The sequence below is a fragment of the Oncorhynchus keta genome, chromosome 34 (assembly GCF_023373465.1).
Source record: "Oncorhynchus keta strain PuntledgeMale-10-30-2019 chromosome 34, Oket_V2, whole genome shotgun sequence".
NCBI classification, from domain to species: Eukaryota; Metazoa; Chordata; class Actinopteri; order Salmoniformes; family Salmonidae; genus Oncorhynchus; species Oncorhynchus keta.
Window position 1 is genome coordinate 12,002,627 of NC_068454.1, and position 27,067 is coordinate 12,029,693.

Sequence of the window (27,067 nt, forward strand, 5' to 3'; positions counted from 1 at the left end):
ATGAGTGGGGGCAGTCATTCTCGCTTGGTATACACAGACTTTCAGGGGGGCACACACAGTGCACACACACACACACACACACACACACACACACACACACACACACACACACACACACACACACACACACACACACACACACACACACACACACACACACACACACACACACACACACACACACACACACACACACACACACACACACACACACACACTAGCCTGACTGTGTGCAGTAGTCTTTTCCCTGTGCTCCCATGAGGCCTGTTCTCACTGCAGCAGAGTGTGGATCTCTGTGTGGCTCTCAGTGACCAGCACTCACCCTGCCAGCCTGCCGTTTCATTGTACTGCATTCAGAGATGGTACCCAACAGTGACAGACTCAACCAGCTATACTCACCCCCGACACTGCAAGTATGCACAATGACAATTTATGATATGCACACAAAAGTGTGGTTATACAAGATAAATATTTTGTTTATGGAGAAACTGTCCAAACCAAATTTCTCAATTCCGTTTGCATAGAGAAGCATACGCCTCTGCCGCCCTCTCACCTCCTCCCTCCTCTCCTCGGACGGACCCTTCAGCTCTCGGGCCTGGTCATTATTGGGGTCAAACAGGTAGACGTAGTCTGAAGAGTAGCTGACCAACACCTCCTGTCCGTCCCCGCTGTAGCAGAGTGAAGTCACACGACACGACTTGTTGGACAGGTGGGCCGGAACGAAGCGCACACACATGCCCGTCGTTCCACGGCCCATGTAGTTCCCTGCAGGGGGGGGTTAGTGAGACAGTCAAAGGCAAGCAATGGGGAATGACATAGGGCAGAGTTGAGTGAGTAGTAGTAGTAGTAAGTCATTAATAGCGTAACTCAAAATTCACTTGTTTGATCAAGTTGGCTCCAGACTCTGATCCAAGGTCAGTTTTGCATTTCTCCTCCCGAAGGGTTAAGGCTCTGGCAGGACAAACTGATCCTGGAATGTGTTTCTAAACACTAACAATAATGTGGATGCTACCATGATTACGGATAGTCCTGAATTAATCGTTAATAGTGATGAGTGAGAAAGTTGAGACGCACAAAAATCATACCCCCATGACATGCTAACCTCTCAACATTACAATAACAGAGGAGGTTAGCGTTTCTGGGGGGGATGATAATTATGCGTCTAACTTTCTCACTCATCATTATTGACGCTACATTCAGGACTATCTATAATCATGGTAGCATCCACATTATATGTTGAAGCATTTGAAAACATATTATATTTTTATTTACAATAAAAGTGACTCCAAAATGACACTACATTATTTACCATTCATTTCTTTTGGGCACTACCTTTGTTCCCCTAAAATGTAGGGACTATGTTCAACATTTCTAAACGTTCACCCGATATGGATGAAAATACCCTCAAAAGAAAGCACTTTAACCTCGTAGTCATTGTATCATTTCAAATCCAAAGTGCTGGAGTACAAAGCCAAAACAAACAAAAAAATGTGTCAGTGTCCCAATACAGCTCACTGTATCTACTGATCGAAATTCAGACAACAAAGACAGACAGACAGACAGACCGGGAGAGCTACATGAGAGGACAGAGATGGTTGTTACCCGTAGCCCTGGTGCCCAGCATGCGTCTGTCATAGATGCGTACGGAGCTGTCAGAGCAGCCCACCGCCAGGTAATAGGGCACCAGCGGACTGATGGAGATAGACGTCGCCGCCCGCCGACAGTTGATCAGGATGTCCTGGTGAGAGGAAGACAGTAAAAAACAACACCACCACCACCACCACCGTGGGCTAAAAATCAGGAAAACGGGGTGATATATTATTTAAAAACAATAAAATAAGCAGATGTTTTTTTATTTAATCTTTATTTAACTAGGAAAGTCAGTTAAGAACAAATTCTTATTTACAATGACGGCCTACCACGGCCTAACCCAAATGACGCTGGGCCAATTGTGCGCGGGCCTATGGGACTCCCAATCACGGACGGTTGTGATACAGAATATGCCGACTTTACAACACAGGTCAAATAATAGATCAAAAGTTAGAGAAAAGTCTTGATTTGTGTTCTTTGTTTGATGGTTTTATGTTCAAAATCAATACAAATTTAGATTTAGAAAAATAAACATTGATTTATTTCCCTCCTTCCTTACATCTTTGCAGTCCTCTTTAGTACAGCTGGTCTTAGTGCGCAGGTCAAACCAGCGCACGGTGCCGTCCTCCCCACACGACAGGAACGTATAGGGGTCGTTGGGTACTGTCATAATCTAAAAGGAGAACAGGAGGAGGAGAGTGAAGCAAGAGGTGAAGGGAAAGAGGGAGGGAGGAAGGAAAATGTGAAGCAAAAAAATAAACATTTGGGTAGCTCCCTAAACCTATTTTCAAATAAGCCACACACACACAAACAAACAAAAAAAATCCAACATCCTGGTACAAACAAGTTGAGAAACGCTTGTGTCCAGTACCTCGTAGGCTGTTCCGTAGTGGCAGGTGAACTGGCACTGCCGGTTGATGTCGGGGCTCTTCTCTGTGTGGGTGTAGTAGATGATACCATCCCCAGAGCACGAGATGATCTGCTGGTCACTGGTCTGAGGCATGAACTTAGCACTGAAGATGTTCGCCCGGTGACCCGACCGTATGGTTGCCTTGACCTGAGGAGAGTTCCAGAGGAGTGTGTGTAGCGAGTTGCAGGTGTGTATGTATGTGTTTGATTCTATCGGTGCATCTCCCTCCATTGGTATCCTCTACATTTGCATTGAAGACTCCTGGGATGAGTTGCTCCCTCTTCTGACTAAAAGGGAAACCTTGGTTCTACTCTCCCATGCTTCGTCAAATTACGTCAACTCAAATCACCAAAAAACATTCTGGTCAGTTGAACTGTGTCCATCCTTTTTTACCAGGTAAGTTGACAGAGAACATTCTCATTTACGGCAATGACCTGGGGAATAGTTACAGGGGATAGGAGATCAATGAGCCAATTAGAAGCTGGGGATGATGAGGTGGCCGTGATGGTATCAGGGCCAGATTAGGAATTTCACCAAGACACCAGGGTTAACACCCCTACTCTTACGATGTGTCATGGGATCTTTACTGACCACAGAGAGTCAGGAGACCTGTTTAACGTCCCATCCGAAAGACTGCACCCTACACAGGGCAATGTCCCCAATCACTGCCTTGAAAAAGTGTCTCCTGCTGGCCCTCCAGCACCACTTACAGCAGCATCTGGTCTTCCATCTTGGACCAACCCTGCTTAGCTTCAGAGGCAAGCCAGCAGTGGGATACAGGGTGGTGCTGCTGACTGAGATGCTTATCAAATGTAAATTATTGGACAAGATTGTAAAATAGAAGAGGGTATACATGATGTATAGGGCATACATAATGCCGGGCACTGAAAAAAAATCCTACGAGAATCCAAAGCACCCAATTGACCAAGGTCATGTTCCACATCAACACAAGAGACCGAAAGGTTGGATCAGCAATTGTTCATTTTCAGAATCTCTCAACAGCGTATTTCTTTGACTGTTGTTAAGCTGATGGGAGGTTTATAGATGTCTACTCACTGTCAGTTTTTTTCTCTGTCCGTCTTTATCGGTGATAAAGATCTTTCAGTAGGTAAGTTCTCCTCCATATAATGAGCACTATCTACACATCCAATCCATTATAATTTCACCCCAGGTCGACCATGTAACGGTGTAATAAAAACAGGATGTTGGTGATGTAAGGTCATATGTTTGAATGAATAATCTGTTTTCTGTTTTGTGTTTCCAACCTAACCTGCACACTTTTTTTTTTACCTGCACTTTTTATTATCACATCTTTTTTTAACTAAAATCATATTTTTTAAACTAAAATCTGACTAACACCTTACCTTTCTGTTGTATGGGTTTGTGATGACCAGGTTGGTATCGTCCGACCCTGACAAGATGTACTCCCCGGTATCGTTCCAGGATATAGTATTGACCTGATTGGGACAAAAAACAGTGTGAGTTCACTCTTGGCCTCAGCACATAATAATAATAATACTGAAAACAGCTTTTTGTCTACAACTGTGGAATTCCTAACCCAATCTAAGGTGTAACATCAAAGCGTCCCTCGGTCAAATAGAAACCGGGTGAAAGTTCACCAAATGAGAAACAAACAATTCTGAACAAAAGCATAAAACGCAACATTTAAAGTCTTGGTCCCATGTTTCATGACCTGAAATAAAAGATCACAGACATTTTCCATATGCACAAAAAGGTTCTTTCTTGAAGATTTTTGCACAAATTTATTTGTTAGTGAGCATTTCTCCTTTGCCAAGATAATCCACCCACCTGACAGGTGTGGCATATCAAGAAGCTTGATCATGGGGACAAAAGGCCACTTTAAAATGTGAAGTTTTGTCAAACAACAATGCCCCCGATGTCTCAAGTTGAGGGAGTGTGGAATTGGCATGCTGCCTGCAGGAATGTCCCCCAGAGCTGTTGCCAGAGAACAAATATTAATTTCTCTACCATAAGCCGCCTCCAACGTCGTTTTAGAGAATTTGGCAGTACGTCCAAACTTTCCTCACAACCACAGACGCCGTGTAACCACGCCAGCCCAGGACCTAAACTTCCGGCTTCTTCACCTGCGGGATCATCTGAGACCAGCCACCCGGACAGCTGATGAAACTGTGGGTTTGCACAACTGAAGAATTTCTCCAAACTGTCAGAAACCTTCTCAGGGAAGCTCATCTGCGTGCTCGGCATCCTCAACAGGGTCTTGACCGGACTGCAGTTCGGCATCGTAACCAACTTCAGTGGGAAAATGCTCACCTTTGATGGCCACTGCCATATTGGAAAAGTGTGCTCGTCACAGATTAATCCCGGTTTCAACTGTACAGGGCAGATGGCAGATGTGGATGAGCGGTGTGCTGATATCAACGTTGTGAACAGAGTGCCCCAAGGTGGCGGTGCAGTTATGGTATGGGCAAGCAAAATCTACGGATAATGAACACAATGGCATTTTAATCATGGCAATTTGAATGCACAGAGATACTGTGATCCTGAAGCCCACTGTCATGCCATTCATCCACCGCCATAACCTCATGTTTCAGCATGATAATGCATGGCCTTGCATAATGCATGTCCCAAGGATCTGAACACAATTCCTGGAAGCATGCATACTGACCAGACATGTCACCCATTGAGCCCGTTTGGGATGCTCTGGATCAACGTGTACGACAGCGCATTCCAGTTCCAGCCAAATATCCAGCAACTTCGCACAGCCATTAAAGAGGTGTAGGAAAACATTCTACAGGCCACAATCAACAGCCTGATCAGCTCTATGTGAAGGAGATGTGACGCGCTGCATGAGGAAAATGGTAGTCACACCCAATAGGGACTGCTTTTCTGATCCACACCCCTACTTTTTTGAAGGTATCTGTGACCAGTCATGTGCAATCCATACAAGTCGGGTCTAGTGAATTGATTTCAATTGACTGATTTCCCTATATGAACTGTAACTCGGGAAAATCTTTGAAATTGTTGCATGTTGCGTTTATATTTTTGTTTAGTGTATAATGGAACATTCTATATCTGCAACACAGAGCCTTCTCTAGGCGCCGTGTCTTTGTGACCGTAGATCAATAATTCATTAAGTTCCCCAGCAGAGTTTAATACACTCTCCTCCCTCTATTTCTAGGGTGAGAGTCCGATCAGCGTGCAACAAGGTTGGTCACACAATCCCTCTTCATTGCCAAACCCAACTGGAACCCTCCTCCCCCTCCCCCTCCACCCCTCACCTAACCATTCCCAAATAGTCTTTCTGGGTGATTTAATCTCCATGTGATCCCCGGTCATGATTTACTGTCCTTCCCTTGTCGAGCAGCTTTAAAAAAACACTGTAAATGTTATTGCATTTTTCACAGAACGGCTGTCATTTCAGAGAAACTGCTCGCATCACTGTCTGAGAAAATACATTAGATTAATAAGAGTGGTCTATTACATGCTAAAAAGAACACACGTGCTGTAATTAGAGCTATGCTGGCTGGTTTATATTAGAAATAGACAGACAAGACACAAAAGGGGAAGTCACTATATGTGGGGCATGATGTCATGCATGCATTGGAAACAGACAAATTATAGGTTACTGATAAGGAACGCTGAAGTCTCTCCCAGGGGGGTAAGAAGACAGAGTGCATGTTTTCCTGTAGTCACCACTCTGCTAACACTGTGTTTCAGTAGTTGCCAGGACAACACAGGCATGCTAGGAAAGGCTATACTGCTTTTCACCTATATCCCCTTAGAAAGGGACAACATTTCATGTTTCAGAAAAGTATTGTAAAAATGTAGGCCTAGATTGTGTAATAAATATGCTATACACTGAAAAAACCTGTTGCATATTCAATGTCTTTAGGTCTAGCATTGTGGTAAGTGGAGGTTGTTGCTAACATGAAACTGAGGAGATCATTATCATCACTATGACCACAACCACCACCTTTTCTGTTCAAGCAGACTGTAGCTCAACCCGAATACTGACCTAATACTGACCTATCCCATCACCTGCAGCACTCATTATTCAGCCCGTTGTGTTGTATATACTGATCCTACTTGATAGCACTCTGTAGGAATACTGTGTGTCTGTGTCTAGGTCAGAGTCCTTATGCCACCCAGACCACTCAGTGTGCCCCTGGCTGAACAGGTCCTCCCCTCCCCAGCCTCAACTCAACCCGACACAACCTGGCCCTTCAGAGTCAGACTAGCCTCATTCTGAATAAGTCTGAAACCAAACTCTACAGTAGCTTTTTCCCTTAGCCCTAAGCCCCTGGACTTGTGATGCAGATCTATAGAAAGTGGATAGAAGTGCGCAGCAAGATGTCACAAGCTTCCCCTAAATCCACTTTAGAAATTCAGGTCTGAATATGCCTAGAGCAAGGAGTAAGGGGCTGTTTAAGAACTGGGTCTTTTAGTCAAGTGTAATAACAGCCTAAATGACAACACATGACGTATTATGCTACTACTTTGACCCAGTACTGTACAGTAATGTTATCTACAGAGTAGATCAAGCCTACACGTAATCTCTTACAACATCTCCTGCAATAAAGGTCATGCTGGGATTTGGGGAACTGAAAAGTGATGGGCCACCAGCATTTACGCAACATCATGTCACTCGTAATAGCCTAATGGGCGTTGTGAGTCAGAATGGCACTAGTAACACATGTTGGAGGGCAATTCTTCCTCGATCACTTCCTGTTGATGGAAAACAGGGGTTGACAACTCAAGTGGCTTCAGGTATCCAAGATGAGACAGACAGGTCCTCACGGAGACAGAGAGCGGATGGTGATTCAGTAAGCGGATAGACATTCAAAAAATGTTAAAAATTTAAAAAATTGGCTTCCTTACGTCTCCTTTGCATCCTTCATATGCACTGATAAGGACTTGGTCGGTGGGAGCGATGACAAACTCTTCCAAGCTACTGGTCTGAGAGAATACGCAATTTGACAGAACTCGCTCGGACGATTATCTGAATGTAGCCTACAAGCAGGGAATGTGGCAGGAAGTTGTACGAGGGGATTCCATAAGGAATACATTTTGTTTGTACTATACATGTCACGCCCTGACCCTAGATTGCTTTGTATGTTTCTATTCTTAGTTTGGTCAGAGTGTCACGTGGGTGGGTATTCTATGTTGTATGTCTAGGAGTTGTGTTTCTATGTTTAGGCCTGGTATGGTTCCCAATCAGAGGCAGCTGGTTATCGTTGTCTCTGATTGAGAACCATACTTAGGCAGCCTGTTTTCCCACTATGGGTGTGGGTCGTTGTTTTCTGTATTCTGTGTCTAATCATTTCTCTCTTTATTTCCCTCCAACCAACTGAACAGACAGGACGAGAAGGACAGAATCCTTGACCCAAACTAGCATCAGGCAGTTTTAAAGTTGTTGTGCAGTGGTAGAAGGAGTGACTAGCAGGGTATGACAGTCTGACAGGGCGTGTGACTGGCCGTATGGCTGCCTCAGGTTTCACAGAGTATGACCAATCTGGCCAGAGCTCAACACTCACACTGGGCTCTGTTTTCTGTCTGTCTGACACAGAGTTTCACACACTGACTGACAGAGTGGGGAGGGTGACGTGCTCTAAAGATGCAAGGAGGGACAGTTATGTGCACAGAGTACACCACAGCCGCACAGAGTACACCACAGCCACACACGGTGGGTAACGCATACTCACACAGCCATCGTGCACATTGAGTGTCGCTTCGAGTTTCAGCCGCTGGACAAATTCTCTTCTCCCTGTGCAGAAACAGAAGAAATACCTTATTAGCTAGTCACAATTGTTACCACGATATCAAATCAAATGTATTTATATAGCCCTTCGTACATCAGCTGATATATCAAAGTGCTGTACAGGAATCCAGCCTAAAACCCCAAACAGCAAGCAATGCAGGTGTAGAAGCACCTGCATTGGACTACTTCAGTCAGCATTCAAACGTATTGATGAAATTCAAGTCAACAACAAGGGCATCATCAACTAGGGTAAATTACATAGACATGGCCAAACATACCATGGAGTTCCTAATTAAATTGATAGAGGGGTTATGTCATTAACCCTCAAAGTTCAGTAATGAAGGCGAAAATGGCAGCCATCTTGGTTAGGGAGAAATGCAAAATCAGTCTAATTGGAATGAATGACAGTAGAGGCAAAGGTGATGCATTTCCTGCTTCTACTTATGCAGGAAACATAAAGTAGGGCATGTGATGTATCAGCAATTGTGTAATGGAACTATAGTCAACTTAAAATATTGTAATATAATACAGTTTATACAGGTTTTATATCAATTCTGAATAAATAGCCTGAAGAATATATGTAAATAGCCCATAAATGACTCAATGTGTTTTCTTGTAAAGCTGTGAGTGCTATTATATGATACAATATCATTACTTGTTGCATTTACAACTTGTCTTAGTCCTATCAACTGATTTGAGCCAGTGTATGGCTGTGGAATGTTGGCAGTTAATTTGAAAAATGTATGGAATCATTCCTCTAAAACTGTCTGCCTAGCTAGCGAACACACAGTGCAGATAAATTCTTCACATTCTTCACATTCATTATTTTACACAATATCTTATTACAACATTGGCAGGCAAACCATGGTTGGCAAACTCCCTGACCAACATGGCTGACCGTTGGACCATCATAAGGAAGGTTAATGTCCATTCTAGTACTCTGATTCCTAATTATATGGGCAATACCCTAGAGCAGAAATTTTGGAACCATTTATAAGTAGAGGTCGACCGATTAATCGGAATGGCCAATCAATTAGGGCCGTTTTCAAGTTTTCATAACAATGGGAAATAGGTGTTTGGACATCGATTTGGCCAAATCTTTTTTTTACAGCTTTATTTAACTAGGCAAGTCAGTTAAGAACACATTCTTATTTTCAATGACGGCCTAGGAACGGTGGTTAACTGCCTTGTTCAGGGGCAGAACGACAGATTTTTACCTTGTCAACTCCGGGATTCAATCTTGCAACCTTACACTTAACTAGTCCAACGCGCTAACCACTTGCCTCTCATTGCACTCCACCAGGAGCCTACCTGTTACGCGAATGCATTAAGTAGCCAAGGTAAGTTGCTAGCTAGCATTAAACTTATCTTATAAAAAACAATCAATCAAATATAATCACTAGTTAACTACACATGGTTGATGATATTACTAGTTTATCTAGCGTGTCCTGTGTTGCATATAAATCGATGCAACGCAGGAGGATGATTTAACAAAAGTGCATTTGCGAGAAAAAAAAGCACAATCGTTGCACAACTTTACCGAACCATAAACACCAATGCCTTTCTTAAAATCAATACACAGAAGTATATATTTTTAAACCTGCATATTTAGTGAAAATAAATCCAGGTTAGCAGGCGATATTAACCAGGTGAAATTGTGTCACTTCTCTTGCGTTCTTTGCACGCAGAGTCTGGTATAGAGAGAAATAGTCCTATAAATACTATATTAACTACAACCTAAAACCTCTTACCTTGGAATGTTGAAGTCTCATGTAAAAAGGAACCACCAGCTTTCAGATGTTCTCATGTTCTGAGCAAGGAACTTAAATGTTAGCTTTTTTACATGGCACATATTGTACTTTTACATTCTTCTCCAACATTTTGTTTTTGCATTATATAAACCAAATTGAACAGGTTTCATTATTTATTTGAGGCTAAATGGATTTTTATTGATGTATTATATTAAGTTAAAATAAGTGTTCATTCAGTATTGTTGTAATTGTCATTATTACAAATAAATAAATACGTTTTTTTTTTATTAAATAAAAATCGTCCGATTAATCGTTATCAGCTTTTTTTGGTCCTCCAATAAATTGGTATTGGTATTGGTGTTGAAAAATCATAAATCGGTCGACCTAAGGGTATATTTTGTTTTGCAATAGTTTGTTTTCCTGCCTCTGCTATTAGTATTTAATGAGGGAGTAGGGAAAGAACTAAAACGTTACGTTATAATCGTTGTAGTCAATCTTTCCATAGCTTATAATGTATTACTCATCTTGAAGAAGCATCCCTTGCATCTCCTGTCACCGTCACAGGGATAGGGGATCAAATGAGCAGGCTCCCTACACTGGCTACCCTGTCGTCAAATAGACTGTCATTAAAAAAGGTTTGGCAGTCGGCTATTTTACGAGTAAACTTGCTCGCAAGCCTACAATGTACTGTATTAGGCTAGGCTAGATCCAGGTTCTAAAATACATCACCTTACCTTAAAGTATTAAACTTGCTTTACAATTGTTCGACAAAAAAAAAACATTGCGAGAGAATTCATGCCATTTGACCCTGTCAGGTAAAGAGATGACAGTCTAGAATATAATAAGCATTCCAGGTATACTGCATGAATGTAGAGGGCATGGAAAGGAAGGCCTTAGTTCCATCATCCACTATGACAGACTACTGTGCATTGACAGTACAAGGCCATTGTCAAAAGGCAAAGTAGACCGTCATTAACACTATGGCCTGCCTCTGTAACCTAGCGTGCCTCGGTGCCGGTCCTGAAATGCTAACGAAATTACGCCGAATGCCAAACAAAAAAAACAACACATTTCATTGTAAAAACCATACAACTCTATGCACAATGATTATTTGGAACAATTTACACAGTATAAAAATAAAATATTTACTGGAAAAACTGTTTGGTAACAGAATTACGGTAAAATCTCCCTCATTATTATTTGACCAAACGTTGTATCACAGTTCTTCTTGTAAATATGTTTATATAAATATTCAGTGGAAATTGTTAAAAGTAGTCCTAGTGCATATAGTTGTATCGTTTGTTACACTTTGAAATCAATGTTTTTTGTTTGGTATACATTTTCAAGTGAAAAATCTGGAGTCTCCACGTAATTCCGTTATCATGGAATTGCCCTCATATAAACAATGACACTATGTGTATGGGGCCGCCTGGCCAGATTAAATTGGACTGTCCCGTTCAATAAGAGAGAGACAGGGGTAAATAAATAGGCAAGATGATAAATAAATAAACAAACGAAACAAGCCAATGCTCTGTAATCGTATTGAAGTCTGAGCTCCAAGTTAGTCAGTGCATTCAAGGCACAATATCAGCTTTTGTTCTACAGCTGGGTTCTAGTGCATTGCTGTTCAAATCAAAACAAAGTGCCTGACTATATCAATATTCCAAGTTGCCATACACACCCACACCCCTCTGACATATTATTTTCACAGCCAATACATTTTGAGAGTGTTGAGGAATAGATTCAATCAACAGAGCTCTTCCCAGGTCAGTGACGTCCTCAAAAACTAGCCTGAAAGCTTGCCATTCGACTGTAACACTTTCTCGGAGTAACAGCTTCGGATGCAGCAATATAATGCCTTTTCAACATTGGAGAACTCCAATTCCAATTCCAACTCAATCATCAAGTTTGCGGACGACACAACAGTGGTAGGCTTGATTACCAACAACGACGAGACGGCCTACAGGGAGGAGGTGAGGGCCCTCGGAGTGTGGTGTCAGGAAAATAACCTCACACTTAACGTCAACAAAACTAAGGAGATGATTGTGGACTTCAGGAAACAGCAGAGGGAACACCCCCCTATCCACATCGATGGAACAGTAGTGGAGAAGGTAGCAAGTTTTAAGTTCCTCGGCATACACATCACAGACAAACTGAATTGGTCCACCCACACAGACAGCATTGTGAAGAAGGCGCAGCAGCGCCTCTTCAACCTCAGGAGGCTGAATAAATTTGGCTTGTCACCAAAAGCACTCACAAACTTCTACAGATGCACAATCGAGAGCATCCTGGTGGGCTGTATCACCGCCTGGTACGGCAACTGCTCCGCCCACAACCGTAAGGCTCTCCAGAGGGTAGTGAGGTCTGCACAACGCATCACCGGGGGCAAACTACCTACCCTCCAGGACACCTACACCACCCGATGTTACAGGAAGGCCATAAAGATCATCAAGGACAACAACCACCCGAGCCACTGCCTGTTCACCCCGCTATCATCCAGAAGGCGAGGTCAGTACAGGTGCATCAAAGCTGGGACCGAGAGACTGAAAAACAGCTTCTATCTCAAGGCCATCAGACTGTTAAACAGCCACCACTAACATTGAGTGCCTGCTGCCAACACACTGACTCAACTCCAGCCACTTTAATAATGGGAATTGATGGGAAATTATGTAAAATATCTCACTAGCCACTTTAAACAATGCTACCTAATATAATGTTTACATACCCTACATTATTCATCTCATATGTATACGTATATACTGTACTCTAGTTCATCTACTGCATCTTTATGTAATACATGTATCACTAGCCACTTTAACTATGCCACTTTGTTTACATACTCATCTCATATGTATATACTGTACTCGATACCATCTACTGCATCTTGCCTATGCCGCTCTGTACCATCACTCATTCATATATCTTTATGTACATATTCTTTATCCCCTTACACTTGTGTATAAGACAGTAATTTTGGAATTGTTAGTTCGATTACTTGTTGGTTATTACTGCATTGTCGGAACTAGCACAAGCATTTCGCTACACTCGCATTAACATCTGCTAACCATGTGTATGTGACAAATAAAATTTGATTTGATTTGATATTGAAGACTTGAGAAGACGGCTCAAAACAGCTATTCAACACAACAGGCAGAGAGGTCTCCATTGTATCCGTATTCCCTCCTTTGCCTTTCAACCTTCCGATATTTGAAGTCAAACATCCAAAAAGAGCAAGAAAACAGACCAAAATGTCACTTCCCCCTCATTCCTTTGCTGATGGGCCTTGGTCATGAGAAAGTAACATGATGATTATGATGATGATTGAATTAGCATATTTAGCTGAAACCATGTCAATTGATCTCACTAAATCTCATGGGTGAAGAGGACTGTGCAAAATAGCCTTAAATGTTCTATGATTAGGCCTAACTCTCCCTTGAAGTATATTTCTGGCCTTTGTTGAGATTTATATTCCACAAATGGAATACTAGCCCTCCTTCCACAGTGCTAAATTTAGCCTCTTACTGGTGTGATTACATGCTAGGGTCTCTCCGGTCATTTGACAATGACAGCTCTACCAACACACCCAGCCTAGTCAAGCTAAATGTAGCGCTAAGCTAAATGCAGTGCTATGCTAGCCCAATCCATAAACCACCTGCCCCACACCTGGGCCTGCTAATCCTCATTCAAGTTAGGTTAACTTGGCCACAGATAGAAAAGGCTAATTCAGCATACCAGTAGCCCCAGGTAGCATGCACGGTATATATCCTATAGCAGAGCTGTTAAATGACTGTCCTGGAGGGTAAAAACACTTCTGTTGGTCATCCTCTAAATCAGTGACTGATTCAGACATCGGACACCAGGTGAGCGCAATTAACTACAAGGTAGCCTCCCACCTGGCATTTCCTCTCGCGTGAGCGTGCTGTTCCCACATGCGCCAACGGTTCCTCCATATTATCTGGCATGCTCATGCGAGAGACGGAACAGCTGGCTCTGGTCTACTTATTGTCCCCACTGCGACCAGAAAAAACTGCCAGTAAGAAGTCTTGCCCTGGGGAACCCCTCCGCAGGGCAGGAGCAAAAAGTAGACTAGGTTGGTCCCACCCCGATCAGAAAAAAAAAAATCAGGGAGTGGAATGTCTCGCTTTCTCTACTGTCTCTGCTTAAACCACTGGTGTGGATGGAGATGTCTGCTAATATTTGCATCCTATCAGAAACTGAGACTGTCTGGGACGGTTTGAAGATGGCTGATATCCTGAATGGCCTGGTCAGCACTTAGTGTCTGTCATTTCCATTATGTTTATGAGAGCAGAGGCATCTTTCAGTCAATATCACAAAGGATACAATGAACATAGCTTGTTGCTACTGTAGCTTTTCAAGCATGTTGTAGGCCGAATTGTTATTTATCTTTGGGGAACCGAGGATTTGAAACCTGCAGAAGATCACTCCTCTAGATGTCTCTTAAAGCAACTTTCTCACTACTGACTAGAGGTCGACCGATTAATTGGAATGGCCGATTAATTAGGGACGATTTCATGTTGTTTTCATAACAATCGGAAATCTGTATTTTTGGACACCGATTTTTTACTTTTTTTTTATTACACCTTTATTTAACTAGGCAAGTCAGTTAAGAACACATTCTTATTTTCAATGACGGCCTAGGAACAGTGGGTTAACTGTCTTGTTCAGGGCAGAATGAGAGATGTTTACCTTTACCAGCTCCGGGATTCAATCTTGCAACCTTTACAGTTAACTAGTCCAACGCGCTAACCACCTGCCTTACATTGAACTCCACGAGGAGCCTGCCTGTCACACGAATGCAGTAAGTAGCCAAAGTAAGTTGCTAGCTAGCATATCTTATAAAAAAACAATCAATCAATCATAATCACTAGTTAACTACACATGGTTGATGATATTACTAGTTTATCTAGCGTGTCCTGCGTTGCATATAATCGATGCGGTGCACATTCGTGATAAAGGACTGTCGTTGCTCCAACGTGTACCTAACCATAAACATCAATGCCTTTCTTAAAATCAATACACAAGTATATATTTTTAAACCTGCATATTTAGCTAAAGGAAATCCAGGTTAGCAGGCAATATTAACCAGGTGAAATTGTGTCACTTCTCTTGCGTTCATTGCACGCAGAGTCAGGGTATATGTAACAGTTTGGGCCGCCTGGCTCGTTGCGAACTAATTTGCCAGAATTTTACGTAATTATGACGTAACATTGAAGGTTGTGCAATGTAACAGGAATATTTAGACTTAGGGATGCCACCCGTTAGATAAAATACCAAACGGTTCCATATTTCACTGAAAGAATAAAAGTTTTGTTTCCGAGATGATAGTTTCCGGAATCGACCATATTAATGACCTAAGGCTCGTATTTCTGTGTGTTATTATGTTATAATTAAGTCTATGATTTGATAGAGCAGGCTGACTAAGCGATGGTAGGCACCAGCAGGCTCGTAAGCATTCATTCAAACAGCACTTTTGTGCGTTTTGCCAGCAGCTCTTCGCAATGCTTCAAGCATTGCACTGTTTATGACCTCAAGCCTATCAACTCCTGAGATGAGGCTGGTGTAACCGATGTAAAATTACTAGATAGTTAGTGGGGTGCGCGCTAATAACGTTTCAAACGTCACTCACTCTGAGACTTGGGAGTAGTTGTTCCCCTTGCTCTGCAAGGGCCGCGGCTTTTGAGGAGCGATGGGTAACGCTGCTTCGAGGGTGGCTGTTGTCGATGTGTTCCTGGTTCGAGCCCAGGTAGGAGCGAGGAGAGGGATGGAAGCTATACTATTACACCTGCAATACTAAAGTGCTTATAAGAACATCCAATAGTCAAAGCTATATGAAATACAAATCATATAGAGAGAAATAGTCCTACAATACCTATTATAACTACAACCTAAAACTTTTTACCTGGGAATATTGAAGACTCATGTTAAAAGGAACCACCAGCTTGCATATGTTCTCATGTTCTGAGCAAGGAACTGAAACATTAGCTTTCTTACATGGCACTTATTGCACTTTTACCTTCTTCTCCAACCCTTTGTTTTTGCATTATTTAAACCAAATTGAACATGTTTCATTATTTATTTGGGGCTAAATTGATTTTATTGATGTATTATATTAAGTTAAAATAAGTGTTCATTCAGTATTGTTGTAATTACAAATCAAATTAAATAAATGTTTTTTAAAAATTGTCCGATTAATCGGTATAGTCTTTTTTTGGTCCTCCAATAAATCGGTATCGGCGTTGAGAAATCATAATCGTCGACCTCTCCTACTGACTCAGAGATCAGATTCATCATAAAGCTTAACATACTAGATCAGCCTAAAAGCTATGTCTCAATAGGAAATGTCAACATAACCAAATCTGCAGGCATTAGTAATTGGAAGGAGGCAGTGCACTCCTCAGTTATCACAGGGACAACGCCCTGATTCAACATGTCAGTCAGCCTAGTAGAGCTTGGTACGTGTTTTATAGCAAACAAATACCAAGGATCATATGCATAGTATTTCATAATCCTCTTGAAGGGTGAATAACAAAAATGGCAGTAAGATTCTATGGACCTTGATTACTATTCTCCACCAGCAAGTGTGACATCACACAATGAAACACAATAAAAGAACAGTGGACATAGCTAACATGGATTTCAACTGAGGGCAACATAACAGATGGAAGGGGGAAATCACATAGCCTACCATAGGCACAGAACATTGAAAACATTAAATTCGATGTTCTATGTATAGCCTAGGCATATAAAAACAACGTCATGTTTGATCACGACATCATAGCTTTTTGTGAAGGAAAAAGTAAAAGCCTTGAGCAGTTTCAAGTCAGTGTCCTCTGAGTTAAGTGCACATAACCAGTACCCAAACTACCAGAGAAACACCAGTCTAGTCCTGGCCCACACACTTGGGATGCCAGTCAGTGTAATGGAGAGCCAACCCCAGGAAGAGTGGCGTGTAGGAGAAGACAGCTGAAGGTTTGTAAACAACCACTACGCTGCTGCGGGCAATGAAGAAATATCAGGGGGAAAAGGGATAAAGTAACCCAATACATGTTGTCATTATAGTAACAGTGGACCGTTGTGCCTCTGTCATATGCCTACGGTTTATTCTTAAGATCATGTAGTCTGGTGTTCCATACTCATAGGTTCCTTGCAGGCACTGTAGCTGTTGAAAGAGACTTGGTTATCTTCTCTAGACCAGTGGTTCCCAAAATGGGGTACTGCAGGGTAATAATATAATGTGTGTATGTATATAATTTATTTACTTATAAATAGATAGATGTGCTAGTAACAACAGATTCAACAACTTTGGCCAGGGAGTTCGTGGAACAAGTTTAGAGTATTATGACAGTATTATGAATGAATTGTGGTTTATTTGGTAGTAGTGTGACTGATTTAACCAATTGCATTAGTACTGTACAAAGTTAGAGGTGTGCTTTTTGATAGAATCCCCCACTCCCCCTACCTTGGGCTTCCAATGGGGAGACCTGAGGTCAACCTACCCCCACCTCCACCTGAGTGGGAGACCTTCCCAGACAGTAGCCTGCCTAGCTCACAAACTAGAATCAGGGCGCCCACCCCGACAAGGTTAATTGACCCACAGTCCCTCGCGGTGACATGATATCATTGATGTGACGTGCAAATGAGCGATAGAAAACTGATCGTGCAAATGTCACCATTCCGATTTTTTTTGTGCTGCTGCCCCGTGCTGCCCCAGGTAAGATGCCGCCCTGGGTGGCAGCCCATGTCGCCTGTACCTAAATCGGTGACCATTTTTAATCGCACTCTAAAAGTCTGAGTTATGTTATGATTTTGAGGGGGTCCCTGATGAATTTGCTATCACAAAAGTAGTCTTCTGCCAGTACAATTCCCACTTAAGCAGATTCATTTCAGAGTCTCTCAGTTATATTTTGAGTAGCCCATTTGCCCCAAATCAATGGATTATTTTCCTGTGAGTCAAAGAAAACAAACCGCATTGCCAGTGCCTTTGAACACTCACTCTGATTTTAAAGCTTTGGCTGTGGGTTTTTCTTACGGAATCCTCCAACATGTGCTCATGTTGTGTCTCAATTAAATCTGTCACCCATGAAACGTAACTGAGATGAATGGAGAGCCGTGTCTGGGCGGAAGGAAGCAATGATGATGTTTGTGCTGTCGTTCTGTGAAATCCAGCAGGGTGTCAAAGATTATGATCAATTATTCAATTCCTGGCCCCGTCACACACACACACACACACACACACACACACACACACACACACACACACACACACACACACACACACACACACACACACACACACACACACACACACACACACACACAGCGGAGAACTGGATGGGTAGGAGGGAGATCTAATGTGTATGGGGTCTACTGCATGTGTTGAATGTTCTATCTGTATATAACAACACTCGACTGAGCGCTGCATTGTTGGTTAGGGGCTCGTAAGAAAGCATCATTGTAAGGTCTACAACTGTTGTATACGGTGCATGTGACTAATAACATTTGATACGGGGGGGAAAAGAATGGGTTTGAAAATACACAAGACACCATGGCCACGATTTGTTGTTTTATTATGGATTCCAATTAGATGCTGTATGGGTTCTTCCTCAATCATTTAGGATAGGACTGATTTTTTTCAGTTACTTCAAACTGATTTTAAACATGAGCATAAATTCTTTAGTATCACCCATCCTCTAACAGATGCCAGAACCCAGTGGGAGATAAACATTGGAAAATTGTCTAAGAAATGAAAATAGACAGCGAAAGAGAGCATTTGAGCTGTCTGGATGTTAGTAATTGCACACAGTTCAAGTTCAGTAATGGTTTTATGTTAAATGTTTACATTGTTTCTTGCCATCAAATGCCAAGGTTTGATAGACAGACAGAAGAATGTCTTCAATCATATTTACTAATTCAGGGCTGCCAATTAAAAAAAGAAGAAGAAGCTAGGAGTGAGATTTGCTCTGTTAATTTCATAACCCCTAGACAGGGGACTGAGTTTGGCTTCTCAGGAAGATTTTACTGTTTAAAAGCTTATTTCCTGCAATTTCACAATATCAAAATCAAATTGTATTGGTCACATACATATGGTTAGCAGATATGAATATGAATGTAGTAAAATGCTTGTGCTTCTGGTTGACAGCACAGTAATATCTAACAAGTGATCGAACTACTTAATACACACAAATCTAAAAGGGGTGAATGAGAATATGTACATACAGTGGGGCAAAAAAGTATTTAGTCAGCCACCAATTGTGCAAGTTCTCCCACTTAAAAAGATGAGAGAGGCCTGTAATTTTCATCATAGGCACACTTCAACTATGATAGACAAAATGAGAAAAAAAATCCAGAAAATCACATTGTAGGATTTTTTAAGAATGTATTTGCAAATTATGGTGGAAAATAAGTATTTGGTCAATAACAAAAGTTTCTCAATACTTTGTTATATACCCTTTGTTAGCAATGACAGAGGTCAAATGTTTTCTGTAAGTCTTCAAGGTTCACACACTGTTGCTGGTATTTTGGCCCATTCCTCCATGCAGATCTCCTCTAGAGCAGTGATGTTTTGGGGCTGTTGCTGGGCAACACAGACTTTCAACTCCCTCCAAAGATTTTCTATGGGGTTGAGATCTGGAGACTGGCTAGGCCACTCCAGGACAGGTTCCACTCAGAACAGGCCTCGCCATGGTCGACCAAAGAAGTTGAGTGCACGTGCTCAGCGTCATAGCCAGAGGTTGTCTTTGGGAAATAGACAAATGAGTGCTGCCAGCATTGCTGCAGAGGTTGAAGGGGTGGGGGGTCAGCCTGTCAGTGCTCAGACCATACGCGGTGCATCAAATTTGTCTGCATGGCTGTCGTCCCAGAAGGAAGCCTCTTCTAAAGATGATGACCAAGAAAACCCGCAAATAGTTTGCTGAAGACAAGCAGACTAAGGACATGGATTACTGGAACCATGTCCTGTGGTCTGATGAGACCAAGATAAACGTATTTGGTTCAGATGGTGTCAAGCGTGTGTGGCGGCAACCAGGTGAGGAGTAGAAAGACAAGTGTGTCTTGCCTAAAATCAAGCATGGTGGTGGGAGTGTCATGGTCTGGGGCTGCATGAGTGCTGCCAGCACTGGGAAGCTACAGTTCATTGAGGGAACCATGAATGTCAACATGTACTGTGACATACTGAAGCAGAGCATGATCCCCTCCCTTCGGAGACTGGGCCAAAGGGCAGTATTCCAACATGATAACGATCCCAAACACACCTCCAAGACAACCACTGCCTTGCTAAAGAAGCTAAGGATAAAGGTGATGGACAGGCCAAGCATGTCTCCAGACCTAAACCCTATTGAGCATCTGTGGGGCATCCTCAAATGGAAGGTAGAGGAGTGCAAGGTCTCTAACATCCACCAGCTCCGTGATGGAGGAGTGGAAGAGGACTCCAGTGGCAACCTGTGAAGCTCTGGTGAACTCCATGCCCAAGAGGGTTAAGGTAGTGCTGGAAAATGATGGTGGCCACACAAAATATTGACACTTTGGGCCCAATTTGGACATTTTCCCCTAGGGGTGTACTCACTTTTGTTGCCAGCGGTTTAGACAATGGCTGTGTGTTGTGTTATTTTAAGAGGACAGCAAATTTACACTGTTATACAAGCTGTACACTCACTACTTTACATTGTAGCAAAGTGTCATTTCTTCAGTGTTGTCACATGAAAAGACATACTCATTTACAAAAATGTGAGGGGTGTACTCACTTTTGTGATATACTGTACATACATCCAGCCATATAGAGTATAACCTTTCAGCATCATCAAAAACTAAATGTTGTTTATAACATGCACAATTTTTTATTTTACCTTTATTTAACTAGACAAGTCAGTTATTTTCAATGACGGCCTAGGAACAGTGGGTTAACTGCCTGTTCAGGGGCAGAACGACAGATTTGTACCTTGTCAGCTCAGGGGTTTGAACTTGCAACCTTCCGGTTACTAGTCCAACGCTCTAACCACTAGGCTACCCTTAAAAGGTCAAATCAATCAATCAATCTACATAGATCAAGCTTGACTAAATTCGAGCCCAGTAACCTTGCTCACCGCATCTTCCTTCGATTGTCTCGTCTGGCTGCCACAAAAAGCCCCCACCTGCTGATCTGTGTGCGTGCCACTGGCGATGTACTTTACTGAATATGCTAGCTGTTCTCGGCGGCGCATCATCACTTCAAACGCATTCCGTCGTCGTGTTATTGGTTGGCCTATTACTACTGGTTGTACCGGTAAAATGGAATGAATCGCAAATCACCATACAGCTGACACACTTCATTAATCATTTTGACTTCAATTTGGTTGTCCAAAATACTATCAGCTTGCACGGCGTCTTTGCTGATGAATGCCCTGATCTCTGGCCAGTCAATTGGTTAAATTACATGGTTGTTTCGTCTATTAATCGCTTCTAACAGATTTGAAAATGTTGCAATAACCAAGAATTTAACAGAATGTTTGTTTATAATGAGGCACTTCCCACGTTTAACCTGGACACAAATAGTAGGAATTTGTGCCGTCTTCAGCCATGACCACATGAGAGAGAAATTACACACAAAACTAAAAAAAAAATGTTGATGCATGCCAGCAAAGCTACTACTATAACAGTGACAAACAGTGCCCACAAACTGTTAGGGCCTACATAAAGGTGTCCCAACTGTAGAGTCCCGACCGCAGTCCCAACACATTACCACTGCTACACCTGGCCATCAGCGGAGCCTTGTCTGCCAGCTAAACAGTTCACTTAGCCTCATTTACTGCCTATAAAAAAAAATAGCTGGTATAGCTGACTTGCTTAAACAAATGTGGTTTCTACTGACAATTGAAATGTACAAACATGGTATAAGGGGACGACGAGCTCATAAAAGGCAATCCATAATTTAGATTAAGACATTCATGAGCAAGCTTGGATGGACGGCGTAAATATAAATAAAATATTAAAATATAATATAAAGAAATAAAAATGTACAGCGACAGAATTCAGAACATGGACAATACTGTAAGAACGACCTCTATACAACAAATCAAAACCGTAGGATAAATAAAAGGGTCATATAAAATCAGACAATGAAAGCTCTTACAGTATTCAATTATGACATTTCTTTAAAACAGGCTATAGGCTACATGTGCACCACCAAGTCAGAACAGTAGGCTAAATGAGGGTGAGGCACATGGGCTACTAACAGCTTACTACAGAACATACATGGCCGATTAATTAGGGCCGATTTAAAGTTTTCATAACAATCTGAATTTTTGGACACCGATTTATTTATTTTTACACCTTTATTTAATCTTTATTTGACTAGGCAAGTCAGTTAAGAACACATTCTTATTTTCAATGACGGTCTAGGAATGGTGAGTTAACTGCCTCCTTCAGGGGCAGAATGACAGATTTTCACCTTGTCAGCTCGGGGGATGCAATCTTGCAACCTTACAGTTAACTAGTCCTTGTGCACTCCACAAGGAGACTGCCTGTTACACGATTGCAGTATGCCAAGGTAAGTTGCTAGCTAGCATTAAACTTCTTATAAAAACAATCAATCGCTAGTTAACTCCACACGGTTGATGATATTACTGTATTACTCTAGCGTGTCCTGCTTTGCATATAATCTGACTGAGCATACAAGTATCTAAGTATCTGACTGAGCGGTGGTAGGCAGAAGCAGGCGTGTAAACATTCATTCAAACAGCACTTTTGTGCGTTTTGCCAGCAGCTCTTCGTTGGGCGTCAAGCATTCGTGCGCTGTTTATGACTTCAAGCCTATCAACTCCCGAGATGAGGCTGGTGTAACCGAAATGAAATGGCTAGCTAGTTAGCGTGCGCTAATAGCGTTTCAAATGTCACTCGCTCTGAGCCTGTGGTTGTTTCCCTTGCTGTGCATGGGTAACGCTGCTTCGAGGGTGGCTGTTGTCGATGTGTTCCTGGTTCGAGCTCAGGTAGGGGCGAGGAGAGGGACGGAAGCGATACTGTTACACTGGCAATACTAAAGTGCTTATAAGAACATCCAATAGTCAAAGGTATATGAAATACAAATGGTATAGAGGGAAATAGTCCTATAATTCCTGTAATAACTACAACCTAAAACTTCTTACATGGGAATATTGAAGACTCATGTTAAAAGGAACCACCAACTTTCATATGTTCTCATGTTCTGAACAAGGAACTTAAACGTTTTCTTACATGGCACTTTCACTTTCTTCTCCAACACTTTGTTTTTGCATTATTTAAACTCTGAAAAATCATAACGCTGAAAAATAATAACCGGTCGACCTCTAATACACTTAGTATTACTTTCTTAGCTACAGTGTACAGATCTCCCTGGCATATTACCTCATTTATGCAAGACATTTTTGGACTCAGCTTGTTGTGCAGGAAGGTAGAGAAGGCGGTCCTTCGTGGGCAAATTTTGTCATCAAAGTCTGGCATTCTCTGGATTTATGGTACTTTCAAGACAACTGGGAACTCGGAAGAAAAAAACAGCGTTGAATCATGAAGCCAGTGATCTTCAGGTCAGAGCTCTAGAAAGAGGTCCGAGTTCCTGACTTCAAATTCCAAGTGTGACTACCATTCAAAACGTATTTTCTCAGTCAGAGCTTTTTTTTCTTCTTTTCCCCGAGTTCCCAGTTGTCTTGAACGCACTGAAGTCTGAGATTTCCTAGTTGTTTTGAACGCGACAGAAGTCATGCTGGATTGACAGTATGGCTATTGTTTTTTATTTTTTTATTTCACCTTTATTTAACCAGGTAGGCAAGTTGAGAACAAGTTCTCATTTACAATTGCGACCTGGCCAAGATAAAGCAAAGCAGTTCGACACATACAGCGACACAGTTACACATGGAGTAAAACAAACATACAGTCAATAATACAGTATAAACAAGTCTCTATACGATGTGAGCAAATGAGGTGAGATAAGGGAGGTAAAGGCAAAAAAAAGGCCATGGTGGCAAAGTAAATACAATATAGCAAGTAAAACACTGGAATGGTAGATTTGCAGTGGAAGAATGTGCAAAGTAGAAATAAAAATAATGGGGTGCAAAGGAGCAAAATAAATAAGTAAAATGAATACAGTAGGGAAAGAGGTAGTTGTTTGGGCTAAATTATAGGTGGGCTATGTACAGGTGCAGTAATCTGTGAGCTGCTCTGACAGTTGGTGCTTAAAGCTAGTGAGGGAGATAAGTGTTTCCAGTTTCAGAGATTTTTGTAGTTCGTTCCAGTCATTGGCAGCAGAGAACTGGAAGGAGAGGCGGCCAAAGGAATAATTGGTTTTGGGGGTGACCAGAGAGATATACCTGCTGGGGCGTGTGCTACAGGTGGGAGATGCTATGGTGACCAGCGGGCTGAGATAAGGGGGGACTTTACCTAGCAGGGTCTTGTAGATGACATGGAGCCAGCGGGTTTGGCAACGAGTATGAAGCGAGGGCCAGCCAACGAGAGCGTACAGGTCGCAATGGTGGGTAGTAATATGGGGCTTTGGTGACAAAACGGATTGCACTGTGATAGACTGCATCCAATTTGTTGAGTAGGGTATTGGAGGCTATTTTGTAAATGACATCGCCGAAGTCGAGGATTGATAGGATGGTTAGTTTTACAAGGTTATGTTTGGCAGCATGAGTGAAGGATGCTTTGTAGCAAAATAGGAAGCCAATTCTAGATTTAACTTTGGATTGGAGATGTTTGATGTGGGTCTGGAAGGAGAATTTACAGTCTAACCAGACACCTAGGTATTTGTAGTTGTCCACGTATTCTAAGTCAGAGCCGTCCAGAGTAGTGATGTTGGACAGGAGGGCAGGTGCAGGCAGTGATCGGTTGAAGAGCATGCATTTAGTTTTACTTGTATTTAAGAGCAATTGGAGGCCACGGCAGGAGAGTTGTATGGCATTGAAGCTTGACTGGAGGGTTGTTAACACAATGTCCAAAGAAGGGCCAGAAGTATACAGAATGGTATCGTTTGCGTAAAGGTGGATCAGAGACTCACCAGCAGCAAGAACGACATCATTGATGTATACAGAGAAGAGTCGGCCCAATAATTGAACCCTGTGGCACCCCCATAGAGACTGCCAGAGGTCCGGACAGCAGACCCTCCGATTTGACACACTGAACTCTATCAGAGAAGTGGTTGGTGAACCAGGCGAGGCAATCATTAGAGAAACCAAGGCTGTCGAGTCTGCCGATGAGGATGTGGTGATTGACGAAAGCCTTGGCCAGATCAATGAATACGGCTGCACAGTAATGTTTCTTATCGATGGCGGTTAAAATATAGTTTAGGACCTTGAGCGTGGCTGAGGTGCACCCATGTTGAATGTGTATCCTTTTAAGCTTAGAAAATAGACCCTTAAACCCAGACTTGGACCACATCCCCACTCCACTGAATATCAGGCGATTGATTATTAGATATAGCCAATGATTCCTTCCAAAACAGCTCATTGTTGAATTTGTTGTGTAATGTTTATGTCCAAAAGATTTTGAAAGTATGATGTTGACATGATCAGTCCAATCAAAGAAATGGAAGATAACATGATTTGGTGTCAACTTATCTGTGGCCAATGACCTTGAGCCTTCTTGGATAGGCACTTCCATTGTAAATCTATGGCAGCACCCAAGGGGCTTGAATTTTCAAGCTCTCCCCTAGATTTTGCGGTGACAGTGTCCCCATGAGTGGCTCCTAAGTCACTGCATCACTCCCGTGATCGGGAGTCCCATAGGGCGGCGCACAATTGGCCCAGCGTTGTCCGGGTTAGGCAGTCAGTGTAAATAAGAATTTGTTCTTAACCGACTTGCCTAGTTAAATAAATAAAGGTTACATTAAAAAATGAGTGACAGAATACTGAGCTAGGCTGAACACCTGCATTTTGGAACGGCCTTACTCAAGAAAAAAAAAGAGACCATGTTTGTATAAGGCTTTATTAACTCCATTACTATTTATTTTCTTACTACATTGTTTGCAAACTGATATGTGACACGTATTAATACCAATGACCCAAACAAACTTCCCCGCTAAAACATACTCTAGGTTTGTCTGCTGCCTTTTCGTTGTCACAGCCTAAATGCCGATCACCAAATCTACCATTCCAGTGTTTTACTTGCTATATTGTATTTACTTGGCCACCATGGCTTTTTTTTGCCTTTACTTCCCTTATCTCACCTCATTTGCTCACATCGTATATAGACTTGTTTATACTGTATTATTGACTGTATGTTTGTTTTACTCCATGTGTAACTCTGTGTCGTTGTATCTGTCGAACTGCTTTGCTTTATCTTGGCCAGGTCGCGATTGTAAATGAGAACTTGTTCTCAACTTGCCTACCTGGTTAAATAAAGGTGAAACAAAAAAATTAAAAATAAAAATCGACTTCCGTACATGCTGTCAAAAGTCTGCATTCTGCAATAGGGAGTAACAGCAAAATAATGTTGACAAAACCTCTCCATTCACCTCTTCTAATCTTGAGGGGCTTTTTCTTTAAAACGCGCATCCAATCACCTTGATTCATTACATAACTAGACCAATCATATGCTTTAATGTGCCGCGGTTCACAATGCTGTTGCAAGACAGGCCAATAATAATAATAATAATAATAAAGGTTCCGCTCGTGATGTTATTCAATTGGAAGTGTCGATGCTCCGATTTCTAAACTATTTGCAGCACAGTTAATGCATTGAATATACTGGATTAATTAGAAAAATAAAACCACTACTTTTCGATGTGTGAGATAAGATGTGTCGAGTGAGCGTGATAAAAGGCTCAAATGCGTGTCTCTAGGCTATTGCGTGAGATTTGGCAGCTCTACTAATTTCATTAACAAGTGGGCAAATTGCAATAATCAAAACTCCGGATGACTAGGCCTGAAACCTGAAACTCGTTCTCTATATTCTGCAGAAACGTCGTCTTAAAATAACCAGCCATTATTCTTGATTTTGTAAGGACAAAGGGTAGACTAGACAGCAGGTGCATATAGACATTTCCCTCCAGCTACAACTTGTAACCTATGTGAGGAAAGAATTGGTCAATCAAACATCAAATTCGGCTATTTAAAT

General features: G+C 42.0%; 1 protein-coding gene across 5 annotated transcripts in view; it reads right to left on the reverse strand.

Annotated features, from left to right (window-relative positions):
- Positions 1 to 27,067, reverse strand: part of dcaf6 (ddb1 and cul4 associated factor 6) — a 57,216-nt gene that overhangs the window by 29,362 nt on the left and 787 nt on the right. For all 5 annotated transcript variants that reach the window (XM_035749334.2, XM_035749333.2, XM_035749337.2 and 2 more), the window contains exons 2-7: positions 8,185 to 8,246; positions 3,865 to 3,957; positions 2,462 to 2,647; positions 2,150 to 2,263; positions 1,603 to 1,738; positions 554 to 765 (exon numbers count right to left, since the gene is read on the reverse strand). In XM_035749334.2, the coding sequence (XP_035605227.1) occupies positions 554 to 765; positions 1,603 to 1,738; positions 2,150 to 2,263; positions 2,462 to 2,647; positions 3,865 to 3,957; positions 8,185 to 8,246 (803 nt within the window). The remainder of the gene's footprint in view (positions 1 to 553; positions 766 to 1,602; positions 1,739 to 2,149; positions 2,264 to 2,461; positions 2,648 to 3,864; positions 3,958 to 8,184; positions 8,247 to 27,067) is intronic.